Genomic DNA, 26,436 nt, shown 5'->3' with positions numbered 1-26,436 from the left:
CGTAGAGTTTTACAAGGCCTTTGATTATGTGATACTTTGTGCTCCTTGACTGCACACTGGTAATGACTCCCAGGATTCAACTCGACCAGAGATGTGGCTCTAATCCAGACTGGGGTTGTCTTTTTTTTTTGATTGTTGCTAACTGGATTGTCTTTTACTTGCAGTTCTGCGAAGGCCTTGGATAGGAACCCTTTTTCCATCAGCACCCAGTTAAGCGCAGGGAGTCCAAACCCCATCCTGCCATCTGCGGCCAGCATCCAGCTCGCACAGCTCCAAGCTCAGCTCACTCTTCAGCGGTTGAAATTCGCTCAGTCCGCTGTGAACAACAATACAGCCGCTGCGACTGTCCTGAGTCAGGTCCTCAGCAAAGTTGCTATGGCCCAGCCTCTGTTTAACACATTAAGGACTCCCGCACTGATCAATGCCACTCATGGACAACCAGGAGCTGCGCAGCTCGGGCCTTGTATTTCAGGCCCTGGCATGCCACCTAGTGGACTACCCTTATCCTTCGCAAAACCCGGGACTACCTCCTTTGGTCGGGGGAGGCATCAGCCAAGGCGGAAGCTTACAGCCTCAAAACACAGGTCCAATCGGATTGAATCCTTTTGCGGGGATAGTATCGCAGCCGTCCACGCATTCAGCAGCAGTTTTGAATCTGAGCAAAGCCGTCTCGTCACATCCTCCGGGCGGATTTTCGGGATATCCCGGAGACTTTTCAACAAGCCTCATGTTCCTAATAGCCACGCGTATATGCATGACGAGGTGCTCACCACCCAGGATTTCAGACAGTTTGCCTTTAGCGGGGACATGTCCAGCGTACTTTCTGCCAACCTTGCCTCGGAGAATCCAGTTAAAGGACAGCATATTTTGAACCAGACTGGCTTTCCAGCGGGATTTCCAGAATCACCAAGGACAGCCGGTATGTGGAATGCAGCCGCCCCATTACTCGGCACAAATGATTGCTTGTGGCTTCCCACAGCAGTCCGAGGGCCTCCATCAAGTCAACCCAACTGGAGGTGGTAATCAGGGTACCTGGGCACCTGAGCAGTGGCAAGGTTCCTCACCGTTCTTGCAACCCAATAGGCCGGAGTTTGCAGCCCAGTCACAGAATATGTGCCACCGAAAAGTCAACAGCTGCAGGTGAGAAATGAGCTCTATAACCCAGAGGAGCCAACATCTGAGGGAAGGGTCAACATTGGAGGCCCCCCACCTTTCAACAGGTTCAACAACAATAATCAGAACTTCACGGGCCCGCAGTTCAATCAAAGTGGCAATCAGCCACAGGGCCCCTTCCACTTCAATCTACCAGAAAGACAGATCCAGCCGCATGAACTTAATGACTTCCATGGCTCGGTGCCATCACAGCTGCCGCACATCTGCTCAATATGTGACAAGAAAGTCTTCAACCTAAAGGTGGGTTTTCTAGCGCGACTGTAGCAAATCTTGTTGGGTGAGATGGGGATGGGCCCTGGTGCATGGAATGCGTGGCTTTAATTCGAGTGTGTTTCATTCCCATGGGGATCTTCTCAGCATTCTGAACTCATTGAGACAGAATCTATGCTACTCGGGTGCGCTTTACTTTTGATGAGTATGCATTGTGTGCCATTAATTAACCTCACTATGGCTTACATCCTTTAATCTGCAGCGGTCTGCATAAATATTCTCGAATGTGCAAAGGTTACCAAGCATAATCCAGAATATTTGCTGTCTTTAACAAGGACGCAGGTAAACCGAGCAGAAATAAGAAGAAAGTTTTATTTACAAATTCTGGGCGTCATTCTCCGACCCCCCGCCGGGTCGGAGAATGGCCGTTGGCCGCCGTGAATCCCGCCCCCGCCGAAGTCTCCGGTACCGGAGATTGGGCGGGGGCGGGAATCGGGCCGCGCTGGTTGGCGGGACCCCCCGCTCAATTCTCCGGCCCGGATGGGCCGAAGTCCCGCCCAGAAATTGCCTGTCCCGCCGGCGTAAATCAAAGCTGGTATTTACCGGCGGGACCAGGCGGCGTGGGCGGGCTCCGGGGTCCTGGGGGGCGCGCGGGGCGATCTGACCCCGGGGGGTGCCCCCACGGTGGCCTGGCCCACGATCGGGGCCCACCGATCCGCGGGCGGGCCTGTGCCGTGGGGGCACTCTTTCCCTTCCGCCACGGCCTCCACCATGGCGGAGGCAGAAGAGACTCTCCCCACTGCGCATGCGCGGGAAACTGTCGGCGGCCGCTGACGCTCCTGCGCATGCGCCGCATTTCCGCGCCAGCTGGCGGGGCACCAAACGCCATTTCCGCCAGCTGGCGGGGCGGATATCCCTCCGGCGCCGGCCTAGCCCCTCAATGTTGGGGCTAGGCCCCCAAAGATGCGGAGCATTCCGCACCTTTGGGCTGGCGCGATGCCCGTCTGATTGGCGCCGTTGGGGGAGAATTTCGCCCAATATATTTACAGTCCCCCATAGTCCCCTCTCAGGTCAGTGCCTTATTGGCCGACCTTATAATAATAATAATTATAATAATCACTTATTGTCAGAAGTCAGCTTCAATGAAGTTACTGTGAAAACAGTACATCCTTCTAAAGTTTAATTTCAAAGGTTTAATTTAAAGGAATAAATTCACCAAAGAGAAGGAATTGGTGGATGTTGAGTCTGGAGAAGGGAGTGTAGCTAGCCTGGGTCACATTGAGATCCAAAAAGACGAGGTGTTGGGTGTCTTAAAAAATATTAAGATAGATAAGTCCCCAGGGCCTGATGGAATCTACCCCAGAATACTGAAGGAGGCTGGAGAGGAAATTGCTGAGGCCTTGACGGAAATCTTTGGATCCTCGCTGTCTTCGGGGGATGTCCCGGAGGACTGGAGAATAGCCAATGTTGTTCCTCTGTTTAAGAAGGGTAGCAAGGATAATCCCGGGAACTACAGGCCGGTGAGCCTTACTTCAGTGGTAGGGAAATTACTGGAGAGAATTCTTCGAGACAGGATCTACTCCCATTTGGAAGCAAATGGACGTATTAGTGAGAGGCAGCACGGTTTTGTGAAGGGGAGGTCGTGTCTCACTAACTTGATATAGAGTTTTTCGAGGAGGTCACAAAGATGATTGATGCAGGTAGGGCAGTGGATGTTGTCTATATGGACTTCAGTAAGGCCTTTGACAAGGTCCCTCATGGTAGACTAGTACAAAAGGTGAAGTCACACGGGATCAGGGGTGAGCTGGCAAGGTGGATACAGAACTGGCTAGGTCATAGAAGGCAGAGAGTAGCAATGGAAGGATGCTTTTCTAATTGGAGGGCTGTGGCCAGTGGTGTTCCGCAGGGATCAGTGCTGGGACCTTTGCTGTTTGTAGTATATATAAATGATTTGGAGGAAAATGTAACTGGTCTGATTAGTAAGTTTGCAGACGACACAAAGGTTGGTGGAATTGCGGATAGCGATGAGGACTGTCAGAGGATACAGCAGGGTTTAGATTGTTTGGAGACTTGGGCGGAGAGATGGCAGATGGCGTTTAATCCGGACAAATGTGAGGTAATGCATTTTGGAAGGTCTAATGCAGGTAGGGAATATACAGTGAATGGTAGAATCCTCAAGAGTATTGAAAGTCAGAGAGATCTAGGAGTACAGGTCCACAGGTCACTGAAAGGGGCAACACACGTGGAGAAGCTAGTCAAGAAGGCATACGGCATGTTTGCCTTCATTGGCCGGGGCATTGAGTATAAGAATTGGCAAGTCATGTTGCAGCTGTATAGAACCTTAGTTAGGCCACACTTGGAGTATAGTGTTCAATTCTGGTCGCCACACTACCAGAAGGATGCGGAGGCTTTAGAGAGGGTGCAGAAGAGATTTACCAGAATGTTGCCTGGTATGGAGGGCATTAGCTATGAGGAGCGGTTGAATAAACTCGGTTTGTTCTCACTGGAACGACAGAGGTTGAAGGGTGAACTGATAGAGGTCTACAAAATTATGAGGGGCATAGACAGAGTGGATAGTCAGAGGCTTTTCCCCAGGGTAGAGGGGTCAATTACTAGGGGGCATAGGTTTAAGGTGAGAGGGGCAAGGTTTAGAGTAGATGTACGAGGCAAGTTGTTTACACAGAGGGTAGTGGGTGCCTGGAACTCTCTACCGGAGGAGGTGGTGGAAGCAGGGACGATAGTGACATTTAAGGGGCATCTTGACAAATATATGAATAGGATGGGAATAGAGGGATACGGACCCAGGAAGTGTAGAAGATTGTAGTTTAGTCGGGCAGCATGGTCTGCACGGGCTTGGAGGGCCGAAGGGCCTGTTCCTGTGCTGTACATTTCCTTGTTCTTTGGAATAAATCATGACAGGACAGCTCCAAGGCGTGGTCTGCTCCTCTTGCTCCATGTGGCAGGCTGGGGTCAGTTCCAGTTCCCAGGGTCAGCAGGTGTGCAGGAAGTGTCTCCGGTTACAGCTCCTGGAAGCTCGAGTTTCAGAGCTGGAGCGGCGGCTGGAGACACTGTGGAGCATCTGCGAGTCAGAGAGTATCGTGGATAGCACGTATAGAGAGGTGGTCACACCGCAGGCTCAGGCTCCGCAGGCAGGAAGGGAATGTGTGACCACCAGACAGAGCAGGAGAGCGAGGCAGGTAGCGCAGGAGTCTCCTGTGACCATTCCCCTGCAGAACAGATATACCGTTTTGGATACTGTTGAGGAGAATGGCGTCTCAGGGGAAACAGCAACAGCCAAACTTGTGGCACCATGGTTGGTTCTGCTGCAGAGGGGAGGAGTAATAAGTGTGACAGTGCAATAGTTATAGGGGATTCAATTGTAAGGGGAATAGACAGGCGTTTCTGTGGCCGCAAACGAGACTCCAGGATGGTATGTTGCCTCCCTGGTGCTCGGGTCAAGGATGTCTCGGAGCGGGTACAGGACATTTTGGAGGGGGAGGGTGAACAGCCAGTGGTCGTGGTACACTTCGGTCGAAACAACATAGGTAAAAAAAGGGATGAGGTCCTAAAGGCTGAATACAGGGAGCTGGGAAGGAAGTTAAGAAATTGGACCTCGAAGGTAGTGATCTCAGGATTACTACCGGTGCCACGTGCTAGTCAGAGTAGAAATGACAGGATATATAGGATGAATACGTGGCTGAAGAGATGGTGTCGGGGGAAGGTTTCAGATTCCTGGGGCATTGGGACCGGTTCTGGGGGAGGTGGGACCTGTACAAACTGGACGGGTTACACCTGGGCACAACTGGAACTGATGTCCTAGGGGGGCTACTGGCTAGAACGGTTGGGGAGGGTTTAAACTAATATGCCAGGGGGGTGGGAACCTACACAAGGAGTCAGAGAAAGAGGGAGCAAGGACAAAAGCAAAAGGTAGAAAAGTGAATAAGAAAAGTGATAGGTGATCAAACCAAGGACAAAATTCAAACAGGGCAGTAGAGAAAAATATTGGGAGCAAGACAAGCATTGTGAAAAAGACAAACTTAAAGGCTCTGTGCCTTTATGCACGGAGCATTTGCAATAAAGTGGATGAACTAATCGCGCAGATAGATATAAATGGGTATGATATAATTGGGATTTTGCAGACATGGCTGCAGGGTGACCAGGGATGGGAACTGAATGTCCCCGGGTTCTCAGTGTTTAGGAAGGACAGGCATAAATGAAAAGGTGGTGGCATGGCACTGCTGATTAAAGAGGAAATTAACACCATAGCGAGAAAGGATATTAGCTCTGACAATGTGGAATCTGTATGGGTAGAGTTGAGAAATACCAAGGGACAAAAAAACATTAGTGGGTGTCATATATAGACCCCCAAACTGCAGTGGTGAGGTTGGGAATGGCATTAAACAAGAAAGTAGTGATGCATGTAATAAGGGGATATCGGTGATCATGGGTGATTTCAATCTGCACATAAATTGGGCAAATCAAATTAGCCACAATGCAGTAGAGGATGAATTCCTGGAGTGTATATGGGATGGTTTTCTTGACCAATATGTGGAAGAACCAACTAGAGAGCAGGCCATCTTAGACTGGGTACTGTGAAATGAGAAGGGAATTATTGCCAATCTGGCTGTACGAGACCCCTTGGGGGTGAGCGACTATTACATGATAGAATTTGTTATCAAGGTGGAGAGTGAAGTAGTTGATTCGGAGACTTGGGTGCTGAATCTTAATAAAGGGTACTATGAGGATATGAGGTGTGAGTTGGCCTTGATAGATCGTGGAGAGTTACTTAAAGGGATGACAGTGGATATATAATGGCAAACATTCAAGAAACGCATGGAGGAACGACAGCAACTGTTCATTCCTGTCTGGCACAAAAGCAAAGAGGGTAAGAGGGCCAATCCATAACTTACAAAGGAAATTAGAAATAGTATCCGATCCAGGAAGAAGCATACAGATTGGCCAAGAAGAAGAATAGTTCTGAGGATTGAGAGCAGTTTAGAATTCAGCAAAGAAGGACGAAGGGATTGATTAAGAAGGGAAAGTACAGTACGAAAGGAAGCTTGCAGGGAACATAAAGACTGACACTAAGAGTTTCTACAGATATGTGAAGAGAGAGAGATTGGTAAAGAGAAATGTACGCCCACTGCAGACAGAAACAGGGGAATGCATAATAAGGGACAAAGAAATGGCTGAGTAATTGAATACATACTTTGGTTCTGTCTTCACAAATGATGATGTGGAGATGCCGGCGTTGGACTGGGGTGAGCACAGTACGAAGTCTTACAACACCAGGTTAAAGTCCAACAGGTTTGTTTCGATGTCACTAGCTTTCAGAGCGCTGCTCCTTCCTCAGGTGAATGATGAGGTATGTTCCAGAAACACATATATAGACAAATTCAAAGATGCCAAAAAATGCTAGGAATGCGACCATTAGCAGGTGATTAAATCTTTACAGATCCAGAGATGGGGTAACCCCAGGTTAAAGAGGTGTGAATTGTATCAAGCCAGGACAGTTGGTAGGATTTCGCAGGCCAGATGGTGGGGGATGAATGTAATGCGACATGAATCCCAGGTCCCGGTTGAGGCCGCACTCATGTGTGCGGAACTTGGCTATAAGTTTCTGCTCGGCGATTCTGCGTTGTCGCGCGTCCTGAAGGCCGCCTTGGAGAACGCTTACCCGGAGATCAGAGGCTGAATGCGCTTGACTGCTGAAGTGTTCCCCGACTGGAAGGGAACATTCCTGCCTGGTGATTGTTGCACGATGGCCGTTCATTCGTTTTCGCAGCATCTGCATGGTCTCGCCAATGTACCACGCTTCGGGACATCCTTTCCTGCAGCGTATGAGGTAGACAACATTGGCCGAGTCGCACGAGTATGTACCGCGTACCTGGTGGGTGGTGTTCTCACGTGTAATAGTGGTATCCATGTCGATGATCTGGCACGTCTTGCAGAGATTGCCATGGCAGGGTTGTGTGGTGTCGTGGTCACTGTTCTGAAGACTGGGTAGTTTGCTGCAAACAATGGTTCGTTTGAGGTTGCGCGGTTGTTTGAAGGCAAGTAGTGGGGGTGTGGGGATGACCTTGGCAAGATGTTCATCGTCATCAATGACGTGTTGAAGGCTGTGAAGAAGATGACGTAGTTTCTCCGCTCCGGGGAAGTACATCACAAATGATGACACAAATCATATCCCAGAAATGTTGGAGAATGAAAGGTTTAGTGAGAGGGAAGAACTGAGGGTGATTAACATATAGTAGAGAAATGGTGCTGGGAAAACTGATGGGATTGAAGGCGGATAAATCCCTAGGGCCTGAGAATCTGCATCCCAGAGTGCTTAAGGAGGTGGCTCTGGAAATAGTGGATGCATTGGTGGTCATCTTCCGGGATTCTATAGACTCTGGAACTGTCCCTGCAGATTGGAGGGTAGCTCACGTCACTCCGATATTCAAAAAGGGAGATAGAGAGAAAGCAGGGAATTATAAACCAGAAAGCCTAACATCGGTAGTGGGGAAAATGCTTGAATCCATTATATATTTTTTAAAAATAATTTTTATTAAAGTTTTCACAAAACATCAACAACAAAATGCAAAAGGAACCCAACAAAACCAAATACAAAACAAAACAAAACTACCCAGTGCTCCCCTCCCCCCCACACACAAACAATATATTAACACCCGCCGAAACACACAGCAAACATGTACACCCCCTCAGATCCCCCAGCACAGACAAACAAAAATAAAATAGAACCCCCCCCCCGGGCCTCCGCCGCTGCTGACCACCGTCCACCGTTCTGCCAGGAAGTCCAAGAACGGTTGCCACCGCCTGAAGAACCCTTGCACCGATCCCCTTAAAGCAAATTTCACCCTCTCCAATTTAATAAACCCCGCCATATCGCTGATCCAGGATTCCATGCTTGGGGGCCTCGCATCCTTCCACTGAAGAAGAATCCTTCGTCGGGCTACCAGGGATGCAAAGGCCAGAACACCGGCCTCTTTCGCCTCCTGCACTCTTGAATCCATTATCAAGGACTTTATACCGGAACATTTAGAAAGCAGTGGCAGAATTCGTCAGAGTCAGCATGTATTTATGAAGAGAAAATCGTGCTTGACGAAGCTGTTGGAATTCTTTGAAGAGGTAACCAGTACAGTCGACAAGGGGGAGCCAGTCGATGTGGTATATTTGGACTTTAGCAGGTGTTTGACAAAGTCCCGCATAGGAGATTATTGTGCAAAATTAAAGCGCATGGGATTGGGGGAAATGTATTGAGGTGGGTAGAAAACTGGTTGGCAGAGAGGAAACAAAGAGTAGGGATTAATGGGTCCTTTTGAAATTGACAGGCAGCAACCAGTGGGGTACCACAGGGAACGGTGCTGGGACCCCAGCTATTCGCAATATATATTAATGATTTGGATGAGGGAACAAAATGTAACATCTCAAGGTTTGCAGATGATACCAAATTAGGTGGGAGGGTGAATTGTGACAAGGATTCAGGGATCCTACAGCAAGATCTGGACAGGTTGGGCGAGTGGGCAAACCAATGGCAGATGCAGTATAATTTGGATAAGTGAGGTTATTCATTTTGGAAGCAAAAACAGGAAGGCAGATTACTACCTGAATGGTTGTAAATTGGGAGAGGGGAGTGTGCAGCGGGACCTGGGTGTCCTTGTGCACCATTTGCTGAAGGTAAGCATGCAGGTGCAGCAGGCGGTAAAGAAGGCTAATGGTATATGTTGACCTTCATTGCGAGAGGTTTCGAGTATAGAAGCAGGGATGTGTTGCTGCAATTGTACAGGGCCTTGGTGAGGCCACACTTGGAGTATTGTGTGCAGTTTTGGTCTCCTTCTCTGAGGAAGGATGTTCTTGCTCTCGAGGGCGTGCAGTAAAGGTTTACCAGACTAATTCCAGGGATGGCGACACTGCCCTATGAGGAGAGATTGACTAGTTTGGGATTGTTCTCGTTGGAGTTCAGAAGAATGAGGGGGGATCTCATAGATACTCATAAAATTCTAACAGGACTAGACAGGGTAGATGCAGGGAAGATGTTACCAATGATGGGTGTGTCCAGAACCAGGGGTCAAAGCCTGAGGATTCAGGGTAAACCATTTCAGACAGAGATAAGGAGACATTTCTTCACACAAAGAGTGGTAAGCCTGTGGATTTCATTACCACTGGAGGTAGTTGATGCTAAAACTTTGAATATATTCAAGAGGCGGCTGGATATAGCACTTGGGGAGAATGGGGTCAAAGGCTATAGTAGCTGGTTTAGCACACTGGGCTAAATTGCTGGCTTTTAAAGCAGACCAGCAGCACGGTTCGATTCTCGTACCAGCCTCCCCGAACAGGTGCCGGAATGTGGCGACTAGGGGCTTTTCACAGTAACTTCATTTGAAGCCTACTTGTGACAATAAGCAATTTTCATTTCATTTCAGGGAGAAAGTAGGATTAGGCAATTGAGTTGGATGATCAGCCATGATCGTGATGAATGGCGGAGCAGGCTCGAAGGGCCAAAAGGCCTCTTCCTGCTTCTAACTTCTATGTATCTATGTATTTATGTAAGCCCCTAATCGCCACATTCCGGCGCCTGTTCGGGGAGGCCAGTATGGGAATTGAACCTGCACTGCTGGCCTTGTTCTGCATTATAAGTCAGCTGTTTAGCCCACTGTGCTAAACCAGCCCCTCTATTGTCTAGATAGCCCGCCGCTAGTGTGGGAGCTCATACTCCGCAAGGACCACAGGGAAGCAGGCATTCCCACCCCCTAGGCCCCGTGCGGGATTGACCTTGGGGTAATGTTCTCTCAGTTTCCCAGCAGCTCAGGGACAACTAAGGTTTTAAGTTTCCATTACACCCAGTGGGATAGCTACTTCTATGTAACGAAACAAGAGTTTCTGAGGAAGTGAGAAAGACCTGTGGAGATACGTCTTTAAAAGTTCATCATGACTGTAATCAATTTAGGTCTGAATCCACTTACTGGTGACAGTTTTATGATGAAATTGGATCAGGAAAGCAATTGGCAAAGTGAAGAAAGTAAATGGCTCGTGTTCAAATATCTGACATCACAAGTTAAAAACTTCAGAGTCGTGAGTGAGAAGGGAAGTCAGGTGGAACCTGAGGAGGCCTTTGAACTAAATCGCTGAAGTAAATTGAAGTAAAACATTGTGTTTTGAACAGAGAAAAGTGGAACAGGGCGAGAAAGTGTAAAGGTAGGAATGGGAAGTGAGATCGTCTGGCGTTTTCCTGGTTCTCAAAATTCATTACATCCTAAAATACTTGGTTTCTTTGGCCTTTGTCTCATATTCCAGCATAAAACACATTTTAATGTTCGTTGAGATCAGAACCATTGTCCGTGTAAACAATGACAGAATTACTTGGCTGTGTCCGCAGGCCTCAGCGTTACACACATTTGGCCATGTTGTTTTCTTCAGCGACCAGATTAGACTAAATTGTAATTAGAAATAACTGCAGAAGCCTGGCTTTGTGTTAGTGATGTTGACCAGTTTTGTGTTTTCACAAAGCCTGCGGATCAATAAATGTTCACATATTGACGACCTGTGGCCGTTTTGTTATCTGCTATATGCACAGGGCCAAAGGAACAAAATGGCTGACATGAGAACAAAAGGAATCTGGAACTCTCACTCCATATCGAGTCCATATAACCTCACCAGCTCACCAAAAATCACCCATGCCCTAGACGATGTGTGTGAACGTTGTGGGGGGGGGGGGGGGGGGGGGGGCGCAAACCACGTTCATATGTTTTGGTCCTGTCCAAAGATGGAGGATTACTGGAAGGAGATTTTAGGGTAATCTCTAAAGTGGTGCACGTGAAACTGGACCCGGGCCCTCGGGAGGCCATATTCGGGGTGTCGGACCAGCCGGGGCTGGAAACGGGTGCGGAGGCAGATGTTGTAGCCTTCGCCTCGTTGATCGCCCAAAGGCAGATCCTGTTGGGATTGAGAGCAACCTCTCCACCCTGTGCCCTGGCGTGGCGGGGGGATCTGTTGGAATTGTTGACTCTTGAGAAGGTGAAGTTTGAACTGGAGGGATGGATGGAGGGGTTCTACAATTCATGGGCGTGATACATTATGCACTTTCAAGAATTGGATAACATCGAACATTAGTGGGGGGTTGGGTTTGGAGGTTTGGGGGAGGGGGACTGTATGTGTTAATGGTGACTATGGGTGATTCCTGATTCCTTGTTGTTATTTATTTATGTTAACATGCGGGGGTTTAGTGGGAGGATGTGATTGTTGTTGTTGATATGGAGGATTGACATTATATTCATTACTGCTTATTGTTTATTGTTGGTGGGTGTAAATTTGGGAGAAAATGTGAAAAAGGAGAATAAAAATAGATATTTTTTAAATCATCCGTGCCCATTTCAGCTATCATTCCAGTAATTTGCTCAATGTCTGTTTTTATGATTTTACAATATGGTTAGAAATGTGATCCACATTAGTTAATAACCAATTTGCCAACTACTATAGTTTCCAGAATTTTCCAGCTAATTTCTAACTGTTCCAGCCCCCACCATCTGCAAAGCTCAAATGATTTCTCAATGTATTAAAGTAAAGAGTCAGTAAATTAGTCAACGGCACGATTTTACCCCAAACAATTTCATGAGCAGGGTCACCGTGGGCGCGATTCAGCGGCCACACTGTGCCCGATAAACCAGCTCGGCGAGCTTGAACTACTGGCCGATAAAAACCCGGAGTTCCCGCTCCCGGGATCTACCCGGCTCATAACTCCTCACGAGATCCAACGCGATCTCGCGAGACGTTGCGATGTAAATACCGCCCAATGTGGGCGGGATCACGTTTTTGGCAAATCTGCATATTAGAGACAGCTAGTCTCACTCTAATGTGCAGATTCCCGAGGTACCTGAGGCTTTGAGATTCATTCCCTTGGAGACCGAGGGTGTGGGCTGTTCACCACTGGTCTCCACAAACAGGGAACCAGGCGAGCGCTGGGACGAATGTGGCTAAACCTGCTCGCTATGGGATTTTGTTCCCAATTAGTTGAATCGCGCCCTGTGTATTTTCTTTAATGTTTCACGGGATGGGAGCTTTGCTGGCTAGGCCAACCTTTACTGCTCATCCCTAATTGCCCTTGAGGGATGATGGTGACCCACCTTCTTGAACTACTGCAGTCCATGTGGTGCAGCAACATCCACTGATAGGAAGGGAGTCTAAGATTTTGCCCCAGCAACAGTTAAGGGACGACGTTACATTCCCAAGTCAGGATGGTGTGCTTCTTGAAGGGGATCTTGCAGATGGTGGTGTTCCCATGCACGGTGGCACAGTGGTTAGCACTGCTGCCTCACAGCACCAGGGACCCGGGTTTGATTCTAGCCTTGGGTGACAGTCTGTGTGGAGTTTGCATGTTACCCTCCCGTGTTTGCGTGGGTTTCCTCCGGGTGCTCCGGTTTCTTCCCACAATCCAAAGAAGTGGACGTGAAGTGGATTGGCCACGCTAAGTTGTCCCTTGGTGTCCAACACCACATAATTCCCAGCCTCTGACCTGTTCTTGTAGGCACAGTGTTCATATGGTACTGCTACTGTATATCCCAATAATATTTCTATTGAGTATAGGTTGTGATTTTATTGAGAAATAAAGATGCCAAAGTTTTAATTGGAACAAGCACCAAAAACATAATGGGCGATTTAATGGGGGAAAACTAGAGTCCCGTGTGGGTGCGTTTTGCAGGGTGCTTGCTGGTGATCGCAGCGCCAAGAGCAACCCCGCCATTAAACGGGTCTCTGTTCTTTTTTCAGGTCTCAGCGAGGAAAGCCCCACCGAGGCCACACTTATCTTAATTTCCTATATTGAGGAGTTCAGCTCAGGCATGACCTCCCCTGGACGAAGCCACGTTGACTCAGTCCTATTTTACCATGCACTTCCAAGTACTTCCCAATCGGTAAAGGAGTTGTGGGAGGGGGCCCGGATAGGCCTGGAACAAGGATTGTTCCAGATACCCCATAAAAAGGCAAGCATAGCTAGGACCCGTGCGGGTACCCATTGAGGAAATAGGTTCGGTGGGGCAAAGGGGTAGGTAAGACGAAGTATCTGAGAGTTAGCGCTCAGCCTCTGCGAGGTAGAGGTCAGTGCGCCAGACGACAACAGCACCCCCCTTGTCGGCAGGTTTGATGACAAAGTCGGGGTTAGACCTGACGGCCGATGTCCCGTCGACAGTTCTCAATGAAAAGATCAAGGGCAGGTAATTGTCCCGGTGGGGGGGGGGTCTACTTGGAGGCAGAATTTGTCATCCTTTTGCTGTTTCCAAAACAAGACAGACCTCCAGAATTCCACAGTGGCTTGTGTCTGTCAGCACCAGCCTCTTTAAAGCTGCTATTGCAAATGATGTCTTTCCCCACCACAGCTAACAATTTTTACTGCTGTGAGTAAAGCCAAGCCCTCAAGTTGTAAAGCAATGTAATCTTGCTTTGGTAATAGAGGCATTCTGTGTAGCCTATTCCTGCCATTTTACATGTGCCCACATTTCCCTCTTTGTTTTGTGGATCGTTGGTGTGTGTGAAATAGGTGAATCATTCCCAAAAGAAAGTTTGCTTGCTGATTGCTTGGCTCCAGCAGAGTGCGTACCTGGTGTGCTGCTCGCTAATTGTCCTTAAAAATGATTGGGACAGAAAATTAGTCTAGTGTTTCTTCAGTAACAGAACGCCAAAGTTGGGCCACATGTTGGGCATCGAATCACAGAATTGTCACTGAAGGAGGCCATTCGCCCCATCATGTCCATGCCAGCTCTCCGCAGAAGCAATTTAGCTAGTACCACACCCCCACCTTCTCCCACTCTTCCTCTTCAGGTAATAATCCAATTCCCTCTCAAATGCGTTGATTGAACCTCCCTCCCTCCCAATCGCTCTGGCAGTGCATTCCTGATCCACACAATCGCATAGAATCAACAATCTTATGCATTTGCTTCTCCTTTGCATTGGCAGGATTGGGAACACCATGTGAATGGAAAGCATCACATACAAAACTGTGCTCTCTTCTCAGAAAGGTAGGTGCTTCATCTGTATTAGCTTCCTTAAATAAATAAATAAATACATTTTTTTTTTCTTGTGATCCATTCTGACTCAGGAACAGATCTCCATGTGTTGCAATTCTAGATTATCCTTCAGATCGCCCATCACCATGGTGAGCCTTTGGTTTGTGTCCATCTTAGTCAAGCTGCTTGTATTGGTCATCCTGTACGATGACACGCCCAGCTGATCAGAATGTCGTGCTCGGTAATCCCTTCAGCTCCGTGTTTGAGAAGTTCCTGTTCTGTTCAGTGTTTTATTCATGAGTGACTGCAAACACAAAAGCTTTTTGTTCCATTGATCCCTCAGAGGAACAACATTTGTCGATGCTTTCAAACTTGGAGGGGCGTCAGACAACAAAGACGATATGAATCGAGTGCAACAGGACACAGACAGGCTAGCAGAATGGGGGCAATACTGAGAAAGGCAGCATGGTAGCACAAGAGGCTAGTACTGTGGCTTCTCAGCGCCAGGGTCCCCAGGTTCGATCCCCCGCTGGGTCACTGTCTGTGCAGAGTCTGCACGTTCTCCCCGTGTCTGCGTGGGTTTCCTCCGGGTGCTCCGGTTTCCTCCCACAGTCCAAAGACGTGCAGGTTAGGTGGATTGGCCATGCTAAATTGCCCTTAGTGTCCAAAAAGGTTGGGAGGGGTTATTGGGTTACAGGGATAGGGTGAAAATGAGGGCTTAAGTGGGTCGGTGCAGACTCGATGGGCCGAATGGCTTCCTTCTGCACTGTATGTTCTATATAAATGTGAGGAGACGGCAACAATGGCAAAATGGCACAGTTCTAAAGAGCTACAGGGTCATAGCGATCTGGGGGTACAGGTGCACATATCTTTGACGGTGGCAGGACATATTGAGGGAGTAGTTTGCAAAAATCTATGGGATCTTGGGCTTCATAAACAGAGAGATTGAGTACAAATGCGGGGAGGTTAAACTCAATCTTTACAAAATCTTCTTAGGCCCCAACTGCAGAATCACGTCGAGTTCTGGCTACTACACTTTAGGAAGGCGAGAGTGCAGAGGAAATGGTTCCAGGGATTTTCGGCACAAGGTTAGGTCAGTGAAGCTGGTTTGTTCTACTTGTAGAAAAGGAGATTGAGGAGAGATTTGATGGAGATGTGCAGGATTACGACAGGTTTAAGATAAGGTAGACAGGGGGAAAATTGTTCCTGTTAGCTGGTGGTGCAAGGATTAGATTTAAGGTTTGGGGCAGGGGCTGCAGGGGAGGGGATGGGAGGAAAAGCTTCAACCCTTTTCGTAGTGAATCAATAGCCCTCTGGTCAAAACTTAACTCAAATGTGGATGGACCCAAGTGGGAGCAGAGAGGATGAATAATTTCAAATGGGAATTGGATGGACACCTGGAAGCAAAGGCTGTGGGGATAGAATGGGGGAATGGGACTGATTGAATTGCTCCACAGAGAGCCGACACAGGCAGGAATTTCCGGCCCTTCACACCAGTGGCATCTTCTGGTTCTGCTGAAGGAACCCCCCCCCCCCTCCCCCCCAACATGTTTCCCGGCAGCGGAACGAGCAAACCACATAAAACGCCACAGACAGCAGCGGAACCAGAAGATCCCAATGGAAGCCAATGACGAAACACCTCCATTGCCGGAAAACATGCCCCCTGTGGAGGGGGAGGGGGTGGGGGGTGGGGGGGGGGGGGGCTGCAGAACCTCCCACCCACCTTTTGTGCCATAATAATTTGATGACTTTTCTCTTGTTCTTCCATCACTTTTGTAAGTTTGTAACCTATTCCCCCCTCGCTGCTCTCTAAACATTACTAAGTGCGGATTTTAGTTACTCGCCTTCCGTATTCCTTCCCTTTCTTTGGGAGAAGAGCTTCAAAACCATTCCGCAACTTCTTTGAGGTACATTTTGTAGCTCCAATCTCTCTATAGTATCATGATTAACAATGTGGGGTGTAGAAAATTTCTGTATCTTCACTGTACATCAAAACAGTAATGGACAGCAGCCAACTCCCCCCCCCCCCCCCCCAACAACACCACACAATTTAGGCCCACATCTAACTTAAGTTTTTAACCAGAGGACCTTTGATTCAATGAGGAAAGGGTTGAAAAGTAGGTACGCAGGCCCATTCGCGCAGTTCAAGTTGTTCTGGAAAAGTCTACATGATCACCATGTAGCCCTGACATACCATAGACAGTAAGGCACGTTGTACTGGTTAATTGATCTTCTGGTTTATCCAAAAATGTTAGAATTTAGATTCACACAGAATTAGGTAATGTGGACATTCTGAATTCTCCCTCTGTGTCCCCGAACAGGCGCCGGAATGGGGCGACTAGGGGCTTCTCACAGTAACTTCATTGCAGTGTTAATGTTAGCTTACTTGTGACAATAAAGATTATTATTAAAAGAACATCTAACGTAACGAATTAATGTGAACAATTTCAGTTCTAGAAATTATGCTAATTCTTGAAAATAAGCAGCAATAAAATAGTTGCCTTTCCACAATACCTATTACATCCCAGGATCTCCTCAAAGTGCTTTACTATGATTAGATTGCTATTGAGGCGTCGATGCTGTTTCTATAGGCAATAACTATATTTTATCCATATGCATCTCCCTTACGACAGTGCAGGAAGAGAGCCTGCTCTTCCGCAGTAAAATACATGAAATTCGGTGCAACGAGTCTTTACAGCTTCTGAGGTAACTGAGCCAGTGAAGAAGTTATTTGAGAGGATCTAGGTTTTTCTGCTATTTAGCCTGTGCTGTTCTGACTTTATTCTTATTGTTCATTCTGATTTTAATCCTAGTTCAGGCATCGGGTCAACTAATTTTACAAGATCAACGAATGGAGGTGTCAACTCATGCGGAGCCAGTATGGCTTTGAATCCGTCCGGTAATCAATCTAAATCCACTATGTGCTTTTGGTATCGGAAAAAATTGAATGTTGTGTCAGCAATCAAAGTTAAACACAATTTGCAATGTTAGTGGTGCTAACTGACGAGTGGTAGTTATCATTTTGTGTTGAATTTAGCAATAAATCCTCAATAGTGTTGATGCTGGAGAGAAATGTGGAAAACATGTTATTGGTTGTAAGTGGATGGGGTGGAGAGGATGAAATTTCAGTCGGGCAAGACAGTCCCATTAAGTCACCCATCTGTAGCTCAATAACCCAGGCTTGTGCAGTGTTGAAATTATCTGGTTAAACGATGATGTGAGGGATATTACATTTAAAACCCAGGGTTAGGGAATAGCTGGTGCAGGTAGTGTTATCTGGGTTGAGTGTGATGCTGCATGGATCTCCATTCACATTTTAAACTTGTCAGCGTGGGTGCTCACATCAATCCCTCCCTGCCCTGTGGAGAACTGGTTGGTCTCTCCAGAATCCTGCTCCTGAAAAGGATGGGAAAGGGGGAAACTGGTCATTTTGGGTTTATCGGGCAGGAATCGCACGCCGTGGGTGGAATCTGCTGATACTTTTTCAGAATGTCAATTTCAGCAAGATAACCGGCATGTAGCTCTCCAGCTGCGCAGCCGGGTTTTCTCTCCAGGTTCTCTGTCAACTCTGTGCACATAAAATCTGCAGGCGTGCAATGTGCCGTCACAGTGGCAGAGCTGGGCCTGATAGAGCTGGCAAGGTCAGCTCCACAGAGATCAGGGCATCTTTAAAGGGTGCCCCGATCTGCATTATAAATAAACTCCGCCCCACCCCCCACCAACCCCCTTCCCCCCCCCCCCCCCCCCCCCCCCCCCCCCCGGATAAGGCCCCCCTCCCCAAAACAATGGGGCAAACCCCCACACTTCACAAGAATCTGAGCCCCCCCCCTGCCCCACATATACACACGTACATATGAACACGCACACACACACAGGCTCACGCACACGCTATACTTACCTTTGTACCTCTGGCAGGTTCCCCTCTCCCAGCTTCACATTTTGCTTAAGCTGTTGTGAACCTTACGTCAGTGAGGGGTGGGAGGGGGGGGGGGATTTCCCTACCTGGGAGGAACATATGGCGGGGAAGCTATTTAGATGCATTTGAATTTATTTAAGGGTGGGAACCTCGTTGCGGCGGGGGGGGGGGGGGGAGAGAAATCCGAGAATGAGATCTCGCTGCCGAAAATCTCCCCTCCCCCCCCCAAACCCGCCACAAGCCCCAATGGTAATGACTCTCTGCCACTGCAATTGGTCTTGTTTCAGTTAATTCATACAATAAAAAATGGTCTTTTATTGTTTGCAAGCATACCACTATACAACTCTGGAGCAAGGCTAGCATTGTATATCTGCCTACTAACACTCATTCATTTTTAAAAAGTTATTGTCCATTATCTTTCAGACCTTCCATCAGATAGCAGCCAATCTCAATTGATGACATTTGCCCAACCAAGTCAAGGATTCTCTTCAGCACCTTCTGGGCCAAAGGTAGGTGCATTCTTAACAGTTATACAATTCCCCATGGTATTCTCAGATTTGTGCAATGCTGGCTAGGTTGTACTTGTTGCCTATCCACCAAAGTTGGATTTATGTTTCACAATTCGATGGCTTGCTGGGTGACATCAGAGGGTATTAAAAATGCAATCATTTAGAATGCGTATGGGATGACTAGTCCCATTTATTAAAGGACATTATTGAACCAGTTGGATGTTTGTGACAACAGAACAGTTTTCCAGGTTATGGTACGAGCTGACATTACTGAATTCCATTTACCATGGTGGGATTTGAACTTGTGACCTCTGGGTAATTGTTAACCCAGAACCAGAACCATTACAGCGGCTCTGCTACTAACACTGCTCACCTGTACTGTAGAAACATGTGTCAAGCTGCTACACAGGGGTTAAGGGGGAGAAAAAACAGTACTGTAGCAGTATAACATTTTTTTAGTAATGAATAGAGTTGTGACAAATGTGTTCCCGTGTAATATATCACACGGGACGTACGGGATGGGAATGCTTGTCTTCTCTGTGCTCCTTGTGAGTACAAGAACCCCCCGCTAGGGACGGGGTATCTCAATTACCCAGTGTATATAAGGTCAGCCAGTAAGACACCGACTAGGCAGGTAGCCAGTAGGGGTCAACCGGGAAGTTTATATGTATCGATTGTAAATAAAACTTTGTTCTTACTTTTACTCGGTGTGGACTCCCCCTGTCCTTATGGAATCCTGGAATCAATCTTCGGATTTCAGAAGCGGAAAATCCTGTGCAAGTCCCAAAATGCAGTTTACGCGTGGGATTTCCCGTTCAGGCTGTTCCCACCTCCCACTAATAGTGAGATGGGAATCCACATATTGACTGCCGGGCTGCCCACCTGAATATATTCAAATATAGATATCAGACCTTTACGCCTAATAGCCCCGACCACCTTCCTCCCCCCTGCTGACATCCCCCCACCTACCACCCCACCCCTCCCCAGTTAGACCTTTAGATTGTCCATTCAATGAGGGAACATTGACATGAATCACAACAGGCCTCTCACTGCGGGCACCTGGCGAGCAGAACCTGCCAAGGGACTTCAGGTGAGAGTTCAGCTCCTGGGGAGAGGGTTATGCCCGGGCAGTACCAGGGAGGTGTCTTTGTGGTGGGGGTGTTTCGTGGGTGGGTGTTCCGTGGGGTGAGGGGCAGCTTCTATGGAGGGGGTTGTTCTGTGTGTGTGGGGGAGGGGGGGGGCAGTTCTATGGGGTTGGTTCAAATGGCAGGGGGTTCTATGGGGGGTTGGGGTGTATTCCTGTGGGGGGGGTATTGGGTTCCGTGGCGGCGGGGGGTGGGGGGGGGGGGCGTTGTGTGATGGGGGGGGATGTTCTCACGTGGGAGGGCTCCATTGGGGGGGGGGGGTTCTTTGGCGGCATGGGGAGAGTTGTGTTCTCTGTGGGAGGGAGGAATGGTGGTGTTCTGTGGACTGTCTGGGGTGATTGTGGGGGAGGGGGGGTGGGGGGGGGATAGTGTTCTGGGGGCGATGTTCTCTTTTTATTTTTTTTGTATTGGGGTTCACTTTGAAAGTGCCTGCCCCACCAGTATGACAAGGTGGGGTCGTCCCTTTGCTTTTGCTTCTCCGTGTGCCTGACAATACGGTGGGCAGATCCCACTCTGTTTCCTGCCCACTGCCGTGCTCTGTAAACATGTGAGAAAATTCCACCCCAAGTGATTGTTGAAATAGGAGATCAACGTCTAATGTGGAAGGGAAGGCCAGGATAAAATAACGGTACATAGACTCTCAGTGGAATAGTTCTGTTCCTCCATGTGGTCTTTTCCCATGATGAGTTCTGTACTTTGATAATTGCTGGCAGAGATAAGGTGAGACATAAAATGATGAGTGCCTGGATTTTCTACAGGGGGTACATGATAATAGGTACATGCAGATACAATGGGCGTGATTTATCGTCCCGTCCCGTTGGAATCGGGATGGCACGCAGCCAAAAGGTCCATCGAGTGGTCTCTCCTGGGATTCCCAACAGTCGTTGCGCTTCGTGGGATCTAATGGGCGGGACCCAGACTCGCAGAGTTAAGTGAGTTTAGAAACTTACTTAACCCTGCCGACCCAGATTGAACCGGCTCGTGGAGACCTCACCGAGGAGACCCCAGCCGGACGCCGTTCACCACTGATCCCTACAAACGGGGACCAGGCGGAATGGCACTTGGGGGTCTCCCAGGCAATCAGAGGCACCCGAGTGGTTGGTATCTGGGCTGTTTGGCATTCTGGCACTGTTGTTGCCACCCGGGGACCTTGGCACTGCCAGCCTGGCACCATGGTAGTGTCACCTGAGCACCCTGGCAGTACCATCCAGGGATCAGGCTTGGGGGTGCCATGCCCATGGGAGATGCAGGAGCCTTGAGGACCCCCAACAGGTGAGTTGGGGTGTTGGGGTATCCGGGGTCTGCATCGGGGGTCGAGAGATCAAGGAACCATTTATATAGGCACCCCAATCTCTTCCTGCACCGAGGACCTCCACTCGTCAGAGCCTCTCTGCAGGAAATGCGGCTGAGTGGGGCCTCAGCGGGCATTTTCCACTGAGGCCTGAAAAAACAGAGTGCCGTTAGATAGCGTGCCGGGGACGACCCCGCTAATCCCGCCCAGAATGGATTCTGGTTTTTATTGGTTAGATCGTGCCTATAAACACAATATATGTACTTCCTTTATTATGTAAGAAATTATACATTCTTCCAGAGCCTCTTGGTAATTCGCCAAGTATTGGGTTGCGAAATATCAAATATTCATCTTGCGGCTCCCAATAGATTTTATTTTAGCATTAAAAAAAAAAGTCTCTTCAAGTAAAAAACGTTGCCAAAGTCTAAACTAGTCGTTGGAAAGATTTGGTCAACAAAAGACCAATTGCTGTCAACAAAGAGCTCACGGTTCAGTAAGAATTAGAAAGCCCCATGTCTTTTTTCTAAAGTGGTGATGTATGTTCCTGCAAGGTCTCAGCATCAGAAATAAACCTGGAGCACTTCCGCACTCACATTACGTAGGCTTACTCATTCTTCCTTGGCACAGATTGTGTTTCCTCCGATTGTGAGGGAAACTGGGCAAGGGTTGGATACTCTTGATCCAAGAAAATAATATTTTCTGGGAGGCTCCCATGTACATGCCAAAGATAGATTTTGGTAAACAATGAGTAACGTGGAGGGACCCTTGCTGTTATTCAGAAACTACCTTTTGTTTTGTCTAGAGAAGACATTAAATCTGCAGCAATTGTACAAAAAGCTGGAACCTGTTGCTGGAATCTTCATTGGATGCGATGTACAAAAGCTTCATTAAAAAGTTTCAAAATTGACTCACAGATTCCAAACCTTTTGTCAAGTTGAATGAGAAACACCTCAGATACCATTATACTTCACAAATGCTTAGTCCCACTGCTCTTATTTAGCATCTGTAGGTAAAGGTTTTGGACCTGTTGTGATGAACGGTTACTGCCTTATCATCATGTAAGGTGATGTCCCCTTTAAGACCGGGCTTGGAACCCTGGGGATTCCGCCTCTGGCTCCGCCCATCTGGGATCCATACATAAAGGGCTGCCTCATGGTCTGTGTAACAGTCAGCTCTCGTCTCTAGCTCTAGCATAATTATTAGTCTAATAAAGCCTTCTTTACAGTTTAATCTCTAAGCGTCATTATTGAGGGTACCTCAATTTATTAGACTAAACTAGATTCAGGATGGATGCAGGCCTAAAACCAGAGAAGCTCAATCTGGATGCACGAACGCCGGAGGCGAAGGAAATTTTTTAATACTGGCTACGGTGCTTCGAGGCCTACCTGGACTCCGCAGAGACTCCCACCCTGGGGCCACGCAAGCTGCCTCTACTCCACGCCCGGGTGAGTCACAGAATCTCCGCCACGCTCGAAAAGGCGACGACTTATGATGAGGCGATCGAGTTGCTCCGCAAGCGATTTGTCAAACCCATCAATGAGGTGCACGCCCGGCATCTGCTCTCTACCTGCCGGCAGCGCTCGGGGGAATCGCTCGACGAGTTTGTTGAAAAACTCACCGCGCTTGCCAGGGACTGTGACCATCAGGATGTGACAGGGGAAGTCCATATGAACCTGCACATCAGGGACGTTTCGTGTCCGGCATCCGCTCGACGTACATCCGGCAGCGGCTGCTCGAAAATGGGGCAAACGACCTCCAGGAGACGCTAACGCTCGCCTCCTCGCTGGCAGTGGCCCGACATAACTTGGGTACGTACCCCACGGACTCTGCCAGCCCCCGCCGGACTTCCTCAGACTCAACCGTATTACAGGCCTGCGCCACGCGGCGACCCGCTCACCATGTGGGCACACCATGCTACTTCTGCAGGCAGGGCCAGCACCCACGCTGCCCAGCCCGCTCCACGATCTGCAGCGACTGCGGGAAGAAAGGGCACTTTGCGAGGGTCTGCCTGGCCAGACCCAGGGGCCAGAAAAACAAAGAACTGCCGGCCCGAAAATCAGGCTCTCGGGCCCACAGGCCTCGCAATGCTGCTGCGCACCGACCCGACATGCCCTCTTCTGACGCGTCATCATCCTTGTGCGAATCATGGGAGCGGCCATCTTGTCGGCGGCCATCTTCTCGACCCGACACGCGCAGCCGGCGGCGGCGGCCATTTTACGAGTCCGATTCGGCTGAGGACTCCGACTACCCGCGACTGGGTGCGATCACCCTCGATCAAACCCGGCCAAAACACCTGCAGAACTCCATGATGCAGGTCCAGGTCAACGGGCACGACACTGCATGCCTCTTCGACTCCGGGAGCACGGAGAGCTTTATCCACCCTGAAACCGTAAGGCGCTGCTCCCTACGCACCCATCCCGCATCCCAAACCATAGCCTCGCATCTGGGTCCCACTCGGTACAAATCACGGGGTACTGTATTGTGGATCTCTCGATCCAGGGCGCCAAATACACCCGTTTCAAATTTTATAGCCTCCCTCACATCTGTTCCCCAGCTGCTGCTCGGACTGGATTTCCAGTGCAGCCACCGAAGGCTGACACTGAAGTTCGGCGGACCCTTGCCCCCCACTCACGGTGTGCTGCCTTGCGACACTGAAAGTCGCACCCCCCTCGCTATTTGCGAGCCTCACTCCTGACTGTAAGCCCGCCGCCACCAGGAGCCGCGCTACAGTGCCCAAGATATGGCTTTTATCAAGTCAGAGGTCCAGCGTTTACTGGGAGAGGGGGTCATCGAGGCTAGCAACAGCCCTTGGAGAGCGCAAGTGGTGGTAGTCCAGTCTGGGGAGAAGAAACGGATGGTTGTGGATTATAGCCAGACCATAAACCGATTCACGCAGCTTGATGCGTACCCCCTTCCTCGCATCGCGGAAATGGTAAATCGGATCGCCCAATACCGAGTCTTTTCCACGGTCGACCTCAAATCCGCCTACCACCAGCTCCCCAGCCGACCAAAAGACCGCCCCTATACTGCCTTCGAAGCAGCCGGCCGGCTCTTCCACTTCCTCAGGGTCCCCTTTGGTGTCACAAATGGTGTCTCCGCCTGTCAAAGGGCGATGGACCAAATGGTGGACCAGTACGGTTTGCGGCTACATACCCGTACTTGGACAATGTCACCATCTGCGGCCATGATCAGCAGGACCATGACGCTAACCTCAAAAAGTTCCTCCAGACCGCCCGAGCCCTTAACCTGACCTATAACGAGGGCAAATGTGTTTTCCACACCACCCGGCTGGCCATCCTCGGCTATGTCGTGGAAGACGGGGTCCTAGGTCCCGACCCCGACCGCATGCGCCCCCTTAAGGAACTCCCTCTCCCCCGCAGCCTCAAGGCCCTCAAACGGTGCTTGGGGCTTTTCTCCTATTACGCCCAGTGGGTCCCCAAGTATGCGGACAAAGCCCGCCCACTCCTAAAGACCACCACTTTTCCCCTCTCGGCCGAGGCTCAATTGGCCTTCAACTGCATCAAGGCCGACATCATCAAGGCCGCCATGCACGCGGTGGACGAAACCATCCCTTTCCAGGTAGAGAGCGATGCATCAGGCATCGCCCTGGCTGCTACCCTCAATCAAGGAGGCAGACCAGTAGCGTTCTTCTCCCGAACCCTCACCGCCTCCGAGGTTCGACACTCTGCAGTCGAAAAGGAGGCACAAGCCATTGTGGAGGCTGTACGGCGCTGGAGACACTACCTAGCCGGTAGGAGGTTTACCCTTGTCACCGACCAACAGTCGGTCGCCTATATGTTCGATAACATGCAACGGGGCAAAATAAAAAACGATAAAATTTTGAGGTGGAGGATCGAACTCTCCACCTACTCGTACGATATCAAGTATCGTCCAGGGGAGCTCAACGAGCCCCCAGATGCCCTGACCCGCAGCACATGCGCCAACGCGCAGGAGGACCGCCTGCAAGCCATCCACAATTACCTCTGCCACCCGGGGGTTACCCGGCTCGTCCATTTCATCAAGTCCCGCAACCTACCTTACTCAACCAAGGAGGTCAAGGCCATGGTCAGGGCCTGCCAAGTCTGTGCGGAGTGCAAACCGCACTTCTATCGGCCAGACAAGGTTCGGCTCGTGAAGGCCTCAGGCCCCTTTGAGCGACTGAGCGTGGACTTCAAGGGGCCCCTCCCGTCGACCAACCGTTATGCCTATTTCCTCACCGTGATGGATGAGTTCTCCCGTTTCCCATTCGCCATTCCCTGCACCGACATGACCTCAGCCATGGTGATTAAGGCACTGCACAGCATCTTCACCCTGTTCGGTTTCCCCGCTTATATCCACAGTGACCGGGGTACATCGTTCATGAGCGATGAACTGCATCAGTATCTGCTCAGCAAAGGCATCACCTCGAGCAGAACGACCAGTTATAACCCGCGGGGAAACGGGCAGGTGGAGAGGGAGAACGCGACAGTGTGGAAGGCTGTCCTTCTGGCCCTGCGGTCGAGAAATCTCCCAACCACCCGCTGGCAGGAGGTCCTACCCGATGCCCTACACTCCATTAGGTCGCTCCTCTGCACGGCCACGAATGAGACCCCTCACAACCGATTGTTTCTCTTCCCCAGGAAGTCTACCTCCAGGGTCTCGCTTCCACCTTGGCTGATGGCTCCGGGACCTGGTCTTCTCCGGAGGCACGCGAGGAGCCATAAAACGGACCCCCTAGTTGAAAAGGTTCGACTGCTCCACGCCAACCCCAGTTACGCCTACGTGGAGTACTCCGACGGCAGGCAAGATACGGTTTCCCTCCGGGATCTGGCACCCGCTGGATCCTCCACCACAGACGCCCCTTCCCGCGCTGCTCCCCTGCAGGATCCGTCGCCCCCTACAACACACCCCCTTCCGGCCCTACCACCCGTTGGTGAGCCCTAACCGTGCGCCCCCCCTTGCCCCCTTTACACACCCCGCCGGCGCCGGCACCGCTACCCCCGGCCCTGCCTACTTCCCCTGCCCCGACCCAGGCTGAAGCTCCGACCGCTGTGCTCCCAGATGTGCCCTCAACCGGGACGTCCGTGCCTGCCGCACCACCGCCCGAATTGAGGAGGACGATCCGGCACCGAGCCGGATGGACCTATGATGGCACACCACCCCCGCCAGGCTCTTTTTTAAACAGGGGGTGAATGTGATGAACAATTACTGCCTT

At 49.8% G+C, this 26,436-nt stretch overlaps 1 protein-coding gene across 1 annotated transcript in view; it reads left to right on the top strand.

Moving 5' to 3' along the window:
* The window catches only part of rbm20 (RNA binding motif protein 20), a 274,255-nt gene that overhangs the window by 166,090 nt on the left and 81,729 nt on the right, over nt 1-26,436 (top strand). The window contains 8 exon segments of the mRNA XM_072479520.1: nt 165-498; nt 500-713; nt 716-882; nt 884-1,112; nt 1,115-1,413; nt 14,332-14,393; nt 17,195-17,280; nt 18,721-18,806. Coding sequence (XP_072335621.1) covers nt 165-498; nt 500-713; nt 716-882; nt 884-1,112; nt 1,115-1,413; nt 14,332-14,393; nt 17,195-17,280; nt 18,721-18,806 — 1,477 coding nt within the window.

This window comes from Scyliorhinus torazame, chromosome 16 (genome assembly GCF_047496885.1).
Source record: "Scyliorhinus torazame isolate Kashiwa2021f chromosome 16, sScyTor2.1, whole genome shotgun sequence".
NCBI lineage: Eukaryota > Metazoa > Chordata > Chondrichthyes > Carcharhiniformes > Scyliorhinidae > Scyliorhinus > Scyliorhinus torazame.
The sequence above is the reverse complement of the archived record's forward strand: the minus strand, read 5'-3'. Positions and strand labels throughout refer to the sequence as shown.